Consider the following 17,523-nt stretch of genomic DNA (forward strand, 5'->3'; position numbering starts at 1 on the left):
CTATACTTTGAAGGGGTGGGGAAGAAAACAGCTTCCTCTACTGCAAAGCATGGTAACTGCTACTCCTTGGATGTCAATTTCCATCTCTATTCTGGATGACTGTTTATCTCCAAAGTGAGCTGGATCTGTGGATCTTATTACTTATAGTAAGGAAAGTTTTCAGGTAAGCACAGATTTTTCCCATTCTTCTTTGTGCTAAAGTCCTCAGAACCATTACAAGAGGATTTTCTTAGCAGTGTGCCCTGAATGTGGGAAGCAGGATTATCCTTTAAATATGGATATCCAAAAGGGGAGGCAAGGGGGCTTCCTGGACCTGAGAGGGGCCCAGCCCCTAGGAGCACATGCAATGATGGTGACCTGGGGGGGGGGGGGGGGGGGGGGGAGAAGAGAGCTGGGGTGGGGGGTGGGGGGAGAGACTGTGAAGTTCTCCTCTCTGGCCCCAACCCCGGGGCAGCCTGCCTGCACCCCAAGCTCCTCATCCCTAGCCCCACCCCACCCCAGAGCCCACACCCCCAAGCCCTCTGCCCTAGTCCTGAGCCTCTCCCACACCCCAACCCCCTTCCTGGACCTGAGCCCCTCCCACACCCCAAACCCCTTATCCCCAGCCCTCACCCCCCACACACACACTCCAAACCCCTCAGCCCCACCCCAGTAATTTTGTTATGTGCACCAATATGTGGAGGGGACGGGGGGGGGAAGATGGGGGACGACATGACTTGGATCATTCTGGGCACCACTAAAAATTATACAAACTTGCTGCCCCTGCCTAGAAACTCTACCCTTTTTTATTGCATGGGAACCACATGGACCAGATAGGTCTGCATTTCTCATATCCCAGGCTGAGAACTTCAGGGAAAATGATCACCAGGAGTGGGGGACCATTAGAGGTGGCAGCAAAGACCCTTTACTGCACTTTGGGAGGAGGCAGCAGTGGCTGAGCTCTGCAGTCAGAGATGTGGTTGCTGGTGTGAGCTATAAAGGCTCAGTAGTGATCTTCCATCTAGCACACTGCCCTATGGCTTCACTCCTGTCCTGGAGATGGGGGAGATCCTGAGCCCTTTCTTTTCCATTATGCCTGACTCCTATCCTGCTCAGGAAGGGGGCCAAGACAACCCCACCCAAACCAGGCTGTGAAGGAAAGTGCACTCTGCTCACAGAGCCAGCCAAGCACTCCAGTGAGACACTTGAGAGTGAGCCAGGAGGGAGAAGTGCAGAACACAGACCTTTGCTCTTGCCTTTGGCTGTTCTCGGACTAACTCTCTCCCTGAATCCTGCAGAGGCACCAACTGCTGCAAACACCTCAAAAATGCAACCCTGCGACCCAATCACACTATCAAGCCAAGTTATTCACCTAAAATTTAAAATAAAGTTTGGAACTTCCCTCAGAAAGCTCTACAGCGGGGAGTTCTGGTGTAGTCACCTGCTGCAGGGGAGGCAGAAAAAACTGGAAGGAAAGAACTTCAAGCAGCAAGGCTGGCAGTGAATGACAGATGTGGTTTTACCCCCAAGCTGCAAGTAGGCCAAAGCGCGTATTGTAATGGATCTGTGGACCTCAGCATGAAGAAGAAACCATGCCTCTCTAGAAGAGAGCTTAAAATTAATTACACACAAAGCCAAGTTCACAAAACATACAAAACTTTAAAAATACTCACTAAGTTTTCAGTTATTTGCACATTCTGTTTTTACCATCTACTCTCTTCCCTTTGAGGGAAAAAATAATGACCACACCGCAGCCAAGAATAGTTAGTAAACACATGCCTACAGTACGTTTCATGGTTTCACTTGTTTTAATTATTTTTTATAGCCAAATTAAGCAGCAAGATTCAACTGTGATAAAACCCAAACAAGAGAACCAAACAATTTAAATTCTGGCTGACAAATATGCCATTGTGCTTTCACCACTTCACAGTCCATTTCCCCAACCAGTACAGTGTAAACTGGATGATGTTATACTTATTTTGAACTTCCTGTTTTTGTTTCACTCTTTAATATTATGCCTATTCTGTATCTTATGCAGGGGTGGGCCTACTAACAATCCTGGCAGGATTATTATTTTTTTGTTGGTTGCAAGATGTAAAGAACCTGTTTCGGAAGGATGAGGGGGACCACTTTTCAGGGAAATCTGAAGGATAATGCTGAGAAGTCTAGACTTTTCATTTATAAAGGAGTCTGTCCTGAGAATGGAACTTATTAACTCAGTGGACGAACGCACCCTACTCCTGCTCCTCTGCGGGACGGAAGATAAAGTGTTATTTTGAAAGTGGAACCAGACATTTAAAGTATCAAATATCTGAGCCAAAGCAACAAAGGAGATTAAGGGTGCCTCCTTTGGAGGTTATAGGCCTTGTGCTGGAGTTGAATGAACGTTCAGTTCTTTCATTCACATGTGATTCACCCATTCTCTCTTTGCAGGCCAGCCATTTCCTCCTTTGCTCCTAAAAGGAGTCCATTTCACCTTATTTTTGTTTTAAGCATTTATTAAACCTCTTGAGTAAAAAATCTGAAACTTGTCTGATGAGGAACAAAAAGTTTTCTTTTGTCCAGGAAAAGCTCATGCCTTAAAAGTGCAGCTAAAACACCCTGCTTAAATTAAGTCATTGGGCCCCATTTACCAGCTTTTCCTTTTTTTTTTTTTTTTTTTAAATGCACGTTTTCCCTCCTTCAGGTTCATCTGAGTTTGGAGATCTTTTTAAAAGGTTCCCCAAGATACTCAGAGTTTCCATTTTAGGATAATTGTTCATATTTATTTTCTTTGTGTACAAAGCCGAGTTTACAAATGCTGCAATATTTACCTACAACCCTGTGCAACAACCTGAGTAACCTGCAAGCTCAAACTTCGTTAATACAAAGCATAAATGCAGCAGAGAGAAAGGTTTTTTGCACTAGGAACAATTTGTTGGATTGTCCTCTTTGTATTTTTAAGGGAATTTTGTTGAGAACATTGGTGTTTATGGCAATTTGTTAATTTACTTGTGCAACAAGTTGTGGAACTACATCTTTTCAATTGTAAGCTCTGCAGGGCAGGGACTGTCTCCTTGTTTTGTTTGTACAGCACACAGGCAGTCCAGTCCTGCCTGCGGACTTTGGGTACTACCATAATAAGTGTAGAATACTAAAGAAGCTATTAAATAGCAGTTAGCTACAGCTTCAGCTCAGCAGCGATCGAACCAAAAAACCAAGCAGACCAGCTAGTTTCTAATTTTTTTTTCATTTTTGAATGACATGCAGATAAACAGGTCAGATCTGTCAGCCCACATTTATTCAATTCCTTATTGAATTTTACTTTTTTGGAAATCCTAGACTCATTTGAGATTCAGATGGTTTCCTTCTAAAGGACTGTTTCAACTAAAATTTTCATTAATTTGCTAAAAGCTCAGGGTTCTTATCTAACCAATCCTGACGCCTGACATCTTAAATTACAAAGATTTTTTTTTTTTTTAAACAGAGAATTTAGACAAAACAGAATGTTTTTACACTCAGGACCTGTTATTCAAAACAAACAAACAAAAAAGAAGTGTTCACATTTAAGGCAGCCTTAGTGATTACAAGAAGAAAAAAAAAATCAAGCGTTCAACCAAAACCAGTGAGATTCTAATGACTAGCATGGGCAATTTTTAGGCTTCAGGAAGTTTCAGAGCTCAAAATCCACTGTATCATTTACAGTGCCAATCTCTCGCCATAATATAGCAGCAAGAGGGCAAAGATGCCATCTTCCTCATCTCTGCTTGCTTTAAACATAAAACTGCTATTAAAGGAGGAAAAATATTACAATCTGACTCTCACAGGCATTCAAAGTAAGGATAAAGTGGCAGATTTCCTGTTATGCAAATCTTATCTTGTATTTGATTTAGAAAAGAGAGTCACTATGATGATAGGCAATGCTATTTAAAGCAAGATTAATCTAGTCTTTAAAAGATACCTTGAAGCCTGGCACCCTTGGTCATCTCCAGCAGAGGTTTATATAATATATTTTAAGATTCCAAATCATTGATATATGACAAAGACTAAATCTATTTATTATCTGAAACAATATATTTGAAAAAAACGAAACAGTTCCTAGCTTACTTATCAGACTACAGTTTTTTGTGAAGATTTCCACAGAATCTAATGCAAGGGCTCCCCCAAATCTTAAAATTCCCCCAAAAGATTTCCAGTAGTCCTAGTTACAAGTTCAGGGTTAAGAATAAAATAGTAATACTTTGCATGTACGGCTGCAGAATCAGATTTTATTGACTTCAATGGGAACAAATAAATAAGGGTTTGCAGGATTAGGCCTTACTGCTCTTTCTAAAGTACATCGAATTACTCTGAAAGAGTAGAAACATTTTCATTAACAGATGTCTACCATCTCACTTTACATTTAGAGATTTATTTCAGCATACCTTTTTCATTTCATTTTCTAGATTTTCCTCTTCTTGACCTTCAGATAGCCGCCTTCTCAACTCTGCTATTTCCCTTTCAACATTTTCCCGGTATTGGCCCCACTGAGCTCGCTCTTGCTCCAGCCTGTGATGAAACTGGAGCTCATAGTCACGAACAGTTTCTGTAAAGCAATGTCACAGAAACTTTCATTATCAGGGCAAGTTATAAAGTGTGAGACTACAAATTATGCAGTTCCAAAGAAAATCTCAGAATGTTTGTGCAAAGCTTGCTGTTTGCGTTGTACAATCCTTTCAATTCTATGTAACACTCAAGGCTGTATCTTTTTCATGTTTTGCCTTCTCCCTGTTCCCCAGAGCTCTGTATAATAGATACAACCCTTCTGGCTGAGGACTGGCTGAAACTCCACTTATAGGAATAGTAAAATATTCTTAACTGGCCAAGAGCATCTCTATGGAGTGATTCAAATGATTCCCTTCCCCTCCAGAGTGTGAGTACACTGTCTTTGCAGTACTGCAACCTCACGAAGAGCAGGGAGATCTAGAAATAAGCTACATCTTGTACATGTATCTTGAGATATGTCACATGTTATAGACTTGACCTTGTCCTCAGAGTGTGTTAAATTCCTTTCCCAGAAACGGTTCCAGGGACACAAAAACATGACTCAACAGAACTTCTGAACCTTGGAAGATCATGCAGCATTCTGCTAGTGAAAAAAAATCAGTAAAACTACAGAATTTTTACCACTATTTAAACAGGTCTACAGGCAACTTTCTATCACCCTAAAATTTAATATAGAATTCAAGATTGTTTTTGGCTTTTTGTTTTTGTTTTTAAATAAAACAAGTAAACTGTCCATATTTTTAAAGGATCTCTATTCTGAGGGGAAAAAAAGTCAGACAACGATCTTCTAAACGAAATTATCATGTAAAGAAAATTTTTACAAGATACATCTATTTAAAAATAACTATTTAAGGGCCTCTAAACTGGGCACAGGCAATCCAAGACAGCAACGGTAGTATTTTGTGTGCCCTATGATATGCTATATGCTTCTGTCATACCTTTTAGTTGATCACATTGAACAAAGAACTAACCACAAGTGCAATGAACTGCATCTTGCCAAGAAAGCTACCAGTAACTCAACAGATCCAAGGGAACTAAAATTTAGTCTAGATTAACATCATTAATTTAAATAGCCTCCTATATTCATGCCAAGAGTCACGTTGCTCAAATATGCTATTTCTATTTTGATTTACAAAATCTACCCACAGCAATCTAAACACTATGCAAATAACCAAAATCCCCTTAAAAAAAAGGAACAACAAAAATAACTTCCACATCCCCAAAACACAGAAAGGACTAAACCTTCTCAGGTAACTCTCTTGTCTATTTAGACTGTAAATTATTCAAGGCAGGTAATACCTGTATGTGTGACACCTAATGCAATGGAGCCGTGATCTTGGTTGGGGACTCCAGTGTCTTCTATAATAGTCTAGTTCAGTGGTTCTCAACCTTTCCAGACTATTGTACCCCTTTCAAGAGTCTGATTTGTCTTGAGTACCCCAAGTTTCACCTCACCTGAAAACTACTTGCTTACAAAATCAGCCATAAACATACAGTTTGACACTTGAGGCTGTGTTTCATTTGTGAGCCTTGTCTAAACCCCGAGCCCCATTGCCCGGGGTTGAAGCACGTAACTTAGCTTCGCAGAGCCCCTTGTGGTGGGTGGCCCCAGGCAACTGCCCTGCTTGCCACCCCCTAACACCGGTCCCGCATTTGCAACCTGCCTAAACCCGATGCAACCCGCAGGTTGAGAAATACTGATCTAGATGAGTTAAGTACCCCTGGAACACCTCTGCATACCTTCAGGGGTACCTGTACTCCTGGTTGAGAATCACTGATCTAGTTCTGTTATTTGTGTATTAATAAGCCAAATTATGTTTACTTGCCAACTGTGACAGAGTGTATCAGATCCTCTCTACTCCCTACAGCAGGCATTGGAGCCCTGACACTTTTTGCTCAAGGAAAATCCATTCAGACCACACTACCAACAAGACAGGCCTGCTGATCAATCAAGAGCCAGCAGTCCAGTTAAGAAGGCTTGCCTACTTGTCATCAGTGGCAGAACTGGGGAAGACTGGAAGAGAGGAAGACCGTCTCAGTATTAACCCAGTAGGTCAGGGCCTTGCCTTCGAGTGCTACAACAAAGTGCCTCTATGTGAGGTTTTCTTTCTTTAATTAAAAGGCACAGACAGCCAAGTCCTGAGTTTGTTATTTCACTGTTGAAAGACTGATGTCAAGCTTACTGCATGGGTTTCCTGGTCTCGGCAGGCAGCCAAAACGTTCAGACTAAAGCAGTGAAAGCCTAATGCACCAGACTGATCCCACAAGGAGGTGTTGCAGAGCAGCCCCACCTGCCACACCGAAATACATGAAAAGCTGTATTCTCTAGAGTAAATACGTAACAAGGCAGATTTCTGCAATGCCTACACCCAACAGGTAGCAAAAATAGTTATTGCAATAGCGGTTATGTCCTAAATTACTGTCTGCATGTTCCTCCTTACAGGTAGTTTGTATCAAGAGTAAATCAGTGAGCGTGCAGCATGCTAGAATGTGAGTCTATATTCTTGCAGGAGAAATAAGAAAGTATGATGACATATTTAGCCACAAGACATGGGAAGAGCCAATGTGATGGCAATGGAGGGACATTTAAATGTTTGGCAAAGACAATTTTGCATGCCAAAGCAGAGAAACAAGTCATCCTGAAGCTGCTGTCAGATTAACCAGGTCACATATACCATTACTTGTCTTTGTGACGGAGGAATGGCTATATTCTCAGTCCCTGAAGAATGGTCCATACAAGCTAAAAATTTCCCAGTACATATTGCAAGAATTGGAATTGGTCAGCTAAAGACTGAAATCACCAATCTGCTTAATGTAACTTCCACGGCACAAACTGCTTATTCTGTACAGCAGTGGTTCTCAGCCTTTCCAGACTACTGTTCTCCATCTCAGGAGTCTGATTTGTCTTGCGTGCCCCAAGTTTCATCTCACTTAAAAACTACCCGCTTACAAAAATCAGACATAAAAATACAAAAATATCACAGCACACTATTACTGAAAAATGCTTACGTTCTCATTTTTACCATATAACTATAAAATAAATCAATTGGAATATATTGTACTTACATTTCAGTGTGATACTTGAGCCTTTGTTTCGCTTGTGAGCAGTGTCTGAAGCCCAAGCCCTATTGCTCGGGGTTGAAGCATGTAACTTAGCTTCGAAGGGCCTCCTGTGGCATGTGGCCCCAGGCAATTGCCCTGCTTGTGACCCTCTAAACCCATCCCGCAACCTCCAGGTTGAGAAACACTGATTTAGATGAGTTGAGTAAACCCTGGAAGATGTCTGCCTACCCCTAGGGGTATGTGTACCCCTGGCTGAGAACCACTGCTGTACTGCATCAAGAACAATAACATCACCTATTAAATAAATTGCTTGTTTACCTTGCTGTAACTGCAGTAGTTAGCTAGCTTCCTCTGGCCTTACCTTTCATAATTGCTTGTAGTGAAGCGACTTCTTCTTGCCACTGCCTCTTCACCTCATCAATAGCTTCCTGCTTTGTATTCTCAGATACTGTAGCTATGGCTTTGATGTTCTCCATTTCAGCCTGGGCTTCCAATAGTTGTGTCCGCAGATGTCCTAGATCATCTTGTGCTGCTTGCAGTACTACATTTTGCCTTTTCAGGTCCTCTGAAATCAAGTATTCATAGAATCATAGAATATCAAAGTTGGAAGGGACCTCAGGAGGTCATCTAGTCCAACCCCCTGCTCAAAGCAGGACCAATTCCCAACTAAATCATCCCTGCCAGGGCTTTGTCAAGCCTGACCTTAAAAACCTCTAAGGAAGGAGATTCCACCACCTTCCTATGTAACCCATTCCAGTGCTTCACCACCCTCCTAGTGAAAAAGGTTTTCCTAATATCCAACCTAAACCTCCCCCACTAAAACTTGAGACCATTACTCCTTGTTCTGTCATCTGGTACCACTGAGAACAGACTAGATCCATCCTCTTTGGAACCCCCTTTCAGGTAGTTGAAAGTAGCTATCAAATCCCCCCTCATTCTTCTCTTCTGCAGAAGAAACAATCCCAGTTCCCTCAGCCTCTCCTTATAAGTCATGTGCTCCAGCCCCCTAATCATTTTTGTTGCCCTCCGCTTCCATTTAATTTAGTTAACAAATTCAGTTTGAAGTGCAGCTCTATCTGCTGCAACAGAAATTGGTGCTTTAGTAAAGGAAAACAAGAGTGAGTCTGAAGTTTAAAACTTTATCCGTGATAGCTAAAGAAAATCTTTAAGTAACATTCCAGGTTTCGCTACTCATCAAGTTCCCTTTTTATTTGTTTCTCATTCATCCAGTGTAGAGACTGAAGACACTACTACAAAGCAGACACTGTAAATACCACTTATCAATCAATACGCCAATTAAGCTAATTGGACTTTTAACTACTTCACTGTCATGTAACTCACATACTGGGAATACTTGCTGGGAAGTATACATACTGGGAATGAGCATGATCTGGAAGTCAGAGGATAGGACTGAAGTCAGGAAGATTGCTTGGTTTTGCTTTGTAACCTTGGATATGTCACTTACATAAACTGAAATATAGAAGTTATCTGTAAAAGAGGGACACTACCTTGTTGCCTCATGGGAGCCTTAGGAGATGCTTACACTTTGTACAGCACTTTGTGATCCCCTTATTACAGGTACTACAGAATTGCAAAGTATTATTACCTGGACCCCAATTATGCTAGAACCATGCAATCTGCAGAAAAATTGACCCTTTATCACAACTGTGCTAAGAATCTAAGCTTTCATTAAAAACACATTCCTCGCCCTTATAGTTACAAATATAACTTTCAAATATAACAGAGCATAAACAAATTATGTATTGTCTTCCAGAGAGTCTGCAGACAACCTGAAACAATAGCTCTGCAAGATGCAAGCTATGCCATTCATCTCATTGGAGGATTAAGTCTGAATCCTAAAGATAAGAATTTGTATGTCAAGCATTAACTGTTTCACCTATGATAATTTTAGCAGAAGCATGCAGCTAGTGTACTGATCCCACAATACCAAACTGCTTCCCGTGCTTCTCTAGTGCAAAAAGGCTCGCCCTACCCAACTGCTAGAACATTTCCCCTTCCCACTCCTGATGCAGCTGAGGTGTTGCCAGTGCAAAAAAAATCTGGCATATTGAAAACTGCAAATGTAAAAAAGTATAAAATGAGCTGAACAGCAAAACAGACACACAGGGCTACCTGCTGATATTATTTGTTTTCATACTTAATTCATAAAAACCTCCATTTTTATTTAAAGGAAGCGGTTGCAGAAGCCTGCTATACCAAACTGCGACAGAATCCAAGGACTCTGCCACAAAATGAATCCTGTGTTCTGCAAAGTACGAGGCACCTTGACTATTACTATTATGAGGACGTCCTTTCCCCAATAACATTTGTGTCGTTATTTCCAGCTTTTATAGCAATATTTAGTTTATCGGCCTTATGTTTATAGTTCTACTGCTTTCAATCAATCGTTCTCTTTTTCCTTTCACACCTCATAATACTTTAGTTTCAACCCCTGCTCTGTTTAAACAAAAACTCTTTAAATTACTAAATTCCTGACCTTGCATGCTGTATTGAAATGTCTTATGGAACTAGGTAGACCAGACTAAGATGTTTTACATAAAAATATTTTAGTGTGCTTTTTTTTTTTTAAGTGCACATTTTGTATTCCTAAATGTAATGCATACAACATTGTAGTCTGCTGCAAAAATATTTTCCTCAAGAGACACCGCAAGGATGATAAGATAATAAAACAAGTTAAATATCAGTTCACACTTTGGGCTGGCGTTCACTGAACGTGACAATGCAGCCTTAAGGAGTCATGTAAACTAATGGGATGTTAAACGCGACTTTGCAGTCAGTGTAGAGAGGGACACCGAGTCACATTCATAGGGTTTAAGGCCAGATGGGACAATGAGATCATTTAGTCTGACCTCCTGTAGATCACAGGCCACCATCACCACCACCTGGCACCTATACACAAAACACAACAACTGAAATTAGACCAAAGTACTAGAGCCCACAGAAGATTCCTATGGTTCCAGAAGAGTTTTACCCACAACCAACTGACATGTTAAATAAGATGTGTCCTCCCTCTACGCTGACTTATGTTTTTTAACATCATGTTAGTTAAAATGACTTCTCAAGGTTATGTTGTAACACACTAATTTTCTAGTGAAGAAAAGTCCATTAGTGGTAATGACTACCCCTATGCTTTAATATTTGTTTGCCCCCACCACCATCCACACCACCACCACCATGGCCTAATTACCAAAATGGACATGGTAAAGAAGCCAGTCACCTGGCAGGAAGTACACTCTTTAGGTTACAATACAGGACTGGGAGCTAGTCAAGCTGTATTCTATTTCTGACTCTACTACATACTGCCTGTGTGACCTCAAAATAATAATTTAATCTCTCTTTGCCTCAATTTCCCTATCCATAAAATGGTGGTGAGAGTACCTGTCTGCTTCAAAGGGATGTTACTACCAGTCATCAGTTAAGCCTTGTAAAAAGCTTTAAGATTTTTATTCTTTATTATTTTTATTACTATAGTGCCCAAAGGGCCAAATCAAGGTCAGGGCTCTTTATACAAGGCAATGCACAAACACAACAGAAGGGATATTTTACCCAAGATTCTTCAAGGCAGGGAAAGTGCCTGGAAAGGGCAAAGTACTTACGTTAGGGTTTTCAATAGCACCCCTTTCACGTTGGTGTCTATGCACCTACATGAAAGAAATGTCAAGAGGAAAAGTGATTTCTAACTATTTTAGTTTGGGGAGGGAGGTTGCTGTTGCTGACCACAGTCCAGCAGCATCTTGCCTTTACGTTTTCATTTCCCTGGTCCCAATAGCTAGAAAAACACTCTATGCTCTTGTCTTCAATATGTCAGCTGTACACGCGTATGAGAGCAGAAAAATAAGCAAGTTGTAGTTTTAATGAAATTTTTCTTAGCTTTACTTTCTTTTATATTTTTAGGACAAGAAAGCAGTTAGGATTAAAAGGAGTCAGTAAATCAACCCTGCACTTAAATAGAAGATAGCTGCTTTTCTCCATTCTTCTACAGCAAGTACATGAGCTAGTGGGGTTCACATTTTCCTCAAAGAGTGTTACTAAAAATAAATACTTTTAGCTGTCAAATTTAAGCTATGCAAGTTTGGCTGCTTACGTTACAATTAATCAGACTGATCAATCATTCAAGATATAAAACCCAATTACATACTATGTAACAAGCTGACCACAACTGACAGAGCACACGGAAAATGTGTCTCTAAGTGTTCCTGTTAGTTACTGGTCAAAGAGGATGAAAACACTTTTACGTCAGTGGGTTTGTATTAACTCAGTGGTTTCCAAACTGTGGTCTATGAAGCATTTATTGGTGGTCAGTCGAAAGCTGGCAGGTCACATGGTGCTTGGCACCACCTCCTTGCTTCCAGCTACTGCTTCTACTGTAGTCAAGAGCCTAAAGGACTATAAAAATAGCTGGAAACAAGAAGGAACCAGCCTGTCCCCACTAGTGGGCATTGCTGTAAAAACAGAACAATGGCAACGACCAGAGCCATCAGCAGAAGTTTAAAATTAATCAAACAATTTCCTAAGATTCCTTTTCCATATAAGCAATTACTGTAATTGCCCCAAGGATATTACACAATTGTGAATTGGAGGGGATGGTGTCCAGCAGATGCTATCACAATGTGGTCTATGCTATGAGAGTTTGAGAACCCCCACATTACTTTATTTTAAAAAGCAGGATACTGTGGAATTTTATGTGCATTTCAAGATGATTTGCTGACTCCTATCAGTATGGGTATATACTTTAAAGTCAAATTACATTTTTCTTTCTTTTTCACCTTACGTTAACTCTCCATTTCAAGATTTCTACATAAAAGGAGAACAGTTGTATGATAATTACAGAAAACAAAATCTTCATAAATTAGATTACAAAGAAAGGTGGCTGATACATTCTGAAACTCTAATTATGTAACCAGATAACTGTTAGGGTTTTTCTCTTTGCCTCTTTATATTGGCCTTTAAAAAAGTTTGGCAGGAAAACTCACATTTTCTGTTGGCTAATAAGAGACTTTAACAGTGTCTTACCACCTGTCAACCAGGATATCCCACCAACCGACTGCCAATGCAAGAAAACCTTTGCTTTAAACCCTACTTCTTTAAAAAAAAAAAAGGGGGGTTAGCACTACTAAGATTGTTCTCTAACCAGGGATTATTCAAGGCTTAGCATAAAAATAGGCTTTAAAATAATTCAGAGAACCTAGAACTTACCTTCCTTAGCCAAGTATAACTCTTTAAATTTTGCCCTCTTTTGATTAAATTCTTGCTCAAGCTGCTGGTTTGTACGCAGAAATTCTGCATTGACTTTTTCCAATTCTGCTAGCCGTTGCAGAAGAGCAGCTAGAACAAAAACAAAAAAAGTAAGGTGTGTCACTAACAGTTAAGGAATCCCACACAATCACATGTTGCAACTTTAAGACTTAGGATTTATGATTTTAAAATATATTTTTCACTCATTAGCTCAAGTGTTATCCAATGACAAGCCACTATGCCTGGTCAGAGGTTTTTGTGTTGTTTTGTTTTTTAAAAACCAGCAAGAGTCAACAGTTCTAGTCATTACAACAGTGAGTTCTGGCATACATCAACTGCAGCTAAGAATAACTCTTAGGGTTGACTCTTGAGTCATACTGAATCCTTCTTGAAAGGAGAATTCACCACATACAAGGAAGGGACAAGTTACAAGAACTATGTTTAGTAACTGTATTACCACCAGGGATTTTATTCTGACATTAGGGAATCTGTTTGCATTCTTACTTCCTCCCTGTACACACACATCCTCACTCCTGTGTATGAAGTCACAAAGCACTTATTACATATCAGGGGTTAAAATTTAAACAGGTTACTGGCTATGGGTACTAAATGAAAAGGTGAAACCCATCCCTCAACCATGTCATACTCTTCCCTGTCTCCACTGCTTCCTCCCTGCTAGAGCAGAGTTTGTCAAACTCTAGTCCATGGACTATTGGTGATCCTCAGAGCATTTATTAAATGGTATGCAGAGAAACGACCACTCATGTGGCAATTTCTCCTTATTTAAAGCTGCTCAACTGCCTTAAGACAGCTAAAAATACATTAAGTACTTTCTAAAAAAATTTTTTTCCATGCAAGCAATTACTGTAGTTGCCTTAAGGATGTCATTATTGGAAATAGTAGGGGAGGTGGTCCACAAATACCAACACTCTATAAAAATACAATCCACAAAGAAAAAGCAAGAAAGAACCTCTGTGATAGAGAATTCAGAATCTCAACAAAAAGTACCATATGTTGCTATAAAGCAAGAATTTTTGCTATAATTGCTTCCCAGGTACTGGTCATGAGGCAAGATATAAACTTTGTTAGTTTCCCAGGAAGTACAGTGACACCTTAAGAAACAGAAGGTTTCAGATTACACACTTTAGAACAGTCTTTAAAAATTCAAATAGAAAACAGCAAAAAAATTTATAAAACCCACAGACATGCTAAATACTTCTCACGCTATAATTTCACCAAGCAAATGAAGTTCTGTTAAGTATTTCTCTTTCAATTCTACAACAGCATTTTACGAAGAAGTTTCGCCTCACCATGTAGACAATCTGAGTCACTGCTTTGAAATAATAGCCTCTTCATAGCACAAGCTAGTTAAATCGATACCTTACCTAATGTATTAAATCGATACCATACCTAATGTATTAAAATTGCTTACACGTCACACAGACACTAACATACTCTCCACCAAAAAGAAAAGTGTTAAAAATAGCACATTATACAATAAGATGCACTACTTTCTGCAACCTCAAGCACCTTTAAGCAGCACAAGAGGTGTAATGAGGACTATGTAGTGGTAAAAAGCCAGAGAGGAAAACAATGATCAATTTGCCATTGAAATTTTGTGAATTCAAGGATAATGTTCATTTCTGTTAATTTTTGGCCATCTAGGAAGAGATTAATTTTTGGTTACCTTGATCTAAGAAAGATATGAATAGAGGGATTCTCTAGAAGTAAGACTACATGTTGTAGACTTCTGGTTATAAAATAAAACTAGAATGTTTAACTGAAAAAAAATATGTTCTTTGACTACGCCTCTAATCTAATACAGGTAGCAGAGGGAAATTAAGTTAGACAAGCATTATACAATTTTTGTATCTAATTCCAATAACTACTAAATCTCTGAGGCAGCAGAGCCCACACTGCTGTGAACACAGATTAGCATGGGGAAATCTATTAGACACAAGTAAGCCACTCCTAGGCTAAGAAAGAGCCTATGAAATTTCAACCCAAAAGGTAGTTGTATGGAAAAATACTGAAAACTGAGATGGCATTTATTTTCTAAGCCTCTACCACAACTATAGCATTTCTATTATGATGCTATCACACAGAGGAGTAAGTTTTAAGAAGGGTGGTTTTCCTTCTGTGAATGCTATTTGCATCCATAATTAAACTCTGAGCCCAGATTTGAGTAGCTATACATCTGAGTGACTACAGGTACAATTATTCCAACTGGCCCAGATCCGAAATCCAATTAAATTAATGGCAAGAATCGAACAGATATCAATGGGCTTTGGATCAGGCTCCTTGGCACATACCTTTAATCTGTAATTCAACAGTTACAGGTGCAAATTGCACCTGGTCCCTAGCTCAATTGAACATTCACTTTAAACTCTATCAGGACAAAATACCAATCTATATGCAACTCATGCTTCTATTTCTCACACAATTTTTCAAATGGAAAAGATGTCGTAGGTCATTCCTGCTGAGCTCTCGTTTCCACACACGGGAATGCAATCTTCAGTGTTTAATGACGCTGATGAAATAAATAGTAAACAAAGCCTGATGGATTGGTAGCACTTGCAGAACTCCGCCTGACTGAAACAGGATCTCCTGTTACAAACAGGAGATCAGAACATACAAAATGTTATAATAGCATTGGTATGAAATTCCTCTGAGGCAGCAGAACCCACACTGCTGTGAGCACAGATTAGAATGGGGAAGTCTAATTTATCAAAAAGAATAAGTTACCCCACTCTATTTTAAGGGCTATTTTTAAATTAACTTGACATGTCAAACTGAAAGAGGAAATAAAAAAGGATTGGCTCTTTAGTCAACCATTTCTGATCTATAAACAAAGTATATTCCAGAATATCCATTGCAAACAGATATGTTATTGAAGAGATGGCTAGAGAGTCCTTATTCAACACACAAATAGAAATAAAGCTGATGATTTTATAACTATGTGATTTTGGACTGCATATCTCATGTCATGAGCAGGAGGTAGTAGACTCTCCCTTCACTGGGGAGACTATACCTAAGAATGCTGTATTCTGTTCTGGACATATCAATATTGGAAAAGGCTCAACAGATTAGAGGGAATATAGAGACTGGGCAGCAAAAACAAAATACCTATTTTTTAGGGGATTCATTTATGAGAGAGAGCTAAAAATTAAATGAAGGGATCCTTCGTGAATGGAGGAACCACTTGTTGGAAGATAAGAATCTCTTAATACAACATGAATAAAATTTGTAATATAACAAAGAATAAGGACAATAAAAATTCTCTCATTGACTTGTCACTCTAAAGCTGTTTGATAGAACACTTCCCAAATGGGCTAAAATATTATCTATACTAAAATTACCAGTTATGCAAATATATAGCAATCACTCCAGAACTAAGACAGAAAGCCGATTATCAATAAGATTATTTTTGAGCACACTGTGTCTATTTACAATTTAACAACACAAAACTTTCCACTCAATATTTTAAGTGTAGAGGAAGGCATCAAGATTTCAGACCTACAAAACCACAGCTGAACCACGAAAACTGGATCATAAATATATTTTTAAAGATCTGAGCAATATTTTATTTATAGACAATGTCATTTGTATCATTTTCCGAGGGTCTTCATGTTGCTGTCCCCATAACAAAAAGGGGAAGAAAATGAAAATGTCCAGCCCCCCTGTGCTTATTCCCCAAACCAAGACACTCATCTGCGGTGACCTCACATTTGCCTGAGAGTGACACAAGTGTGTGATATTTTGGCTCAGAAAGCAAGAAATTAGCAGCAAGAAGAGAAACTCTCCAAAAAATAAAAAAAATAAAGAGCAATCTTTTTCCATAAGGCTGTAGTGGTACGGCCCGTGGGCCACAGGTTGCCCACCACTGCCATAAGGTGTCAGCAGAGGTCTTTAAAATTTTGGAAGAGTCAATTCTTGCATGCAGATATTTTGAAAAACAGGCTCCTGGAATTTCATTTAAGTGTATACATTTTTAAAACTTACACCCCACTGCATCCTCCAAAAAAGTAAAAAAAATTCCATGTGTGTATCTCTAGAATGAGTAACAAAATCCACTAGTGTCCTTGCTGACAAGCGAGTAAGACACAAGCAATTCCTACTCTGAAGTTAAAATGGCTCAAATCACAGGAAACAAAACTTAATCTTTGAGAGTAAGGTTAATAGCCAAAAAAGCTGGAAGGAAAAGAGAACCTTGATTAAAGTTACTGGGTTCTCTCGGATACACATGTAGTCACAAACAGTAGGCATTTTAATTACCGGACCTGGACAAATAACTAGAGTATGTTCATTAGTCTAGCTACTTTTTTCTAGTTTTATTTGAGGACAGGTATTTGTATCACAGATTTTTCAGTTGATATCTCTGTTTTTAGAATGACTTTTTTTAAATAGTTGAGCTCTTCATTATAATAACTGAATTTTATTTCCTGGGCAGATTATTGCATACAACAAAGTGAATTAAGATCCAGGAAAATGTAACTGCAGCTGTGCAACAGAATACATGGGGTTGGTAGTGTTACAGAAAGTAGTTCTGCAGTAGTAACATTCTGAGTATGTAATTAGAGTATATTTAAATAGTGAGATTTTGAGAAACGTACCACTTTTCTTAGCAATCTTCTGGAAGTACCACTTACTTTATCACACAGGTGCAGGCTATTCACAGGAAGTTATCCAGCTGTCCTTCAC

General features: G+C 39.4%; 1 protein-coding gene across 3 annotated transcripts in view; it reads right to left on the reverse strand.

Annotated features, from left to right (window-relative positions):
• RABEP1 (rabaptin, RAB GTPase binding effector protein 1) overlaps positions 1-17,523 on the reverse strand; it is a 75,434-nt gene that overhangs the window by 40,689 nt on the left and 17,222 nt on the right. For 2 of the 3 annotated variants that reach the window (XM_054008624.1, XM_054008623.1), the window contains exons 2-4: positions 12,784-12,912; positions 7,928-8,131; positions 4,383-4,543 (exon numbers count right to left, since the gene is read on the reverse strand). In XM_054008624.1, coding sequence (XP_053864599.1) covers positions 4,383-4,543; positions 7,928-8,131; positions 12,784-12,912 — 494 coding nt within the window. The remainder of the gene's footprint in view (positions 1-4,382; positions 4,544-7,927; positions 8,132-12,783; positions 12,913-17,523) is intronic. The other variant, XM_054008625.1, reaches the window with a different exon arrangement.

Source organism: Malaclemys terrapin, chromosome 18 (assembly GCF_027887155.1).
Source record: "Malaclemys terrapin pileata isolate rMalTer1 chromosome 18, rMalTer1.hap1, whole genome shotgun sequence".
In the NCBI taxonomy this organism is placed as follows: domain Eukaryota; kingdom Metazoa; phylum Chordata; order Testudines; family Emydidae; genus Malaclemys; species Malaclemys terrapin.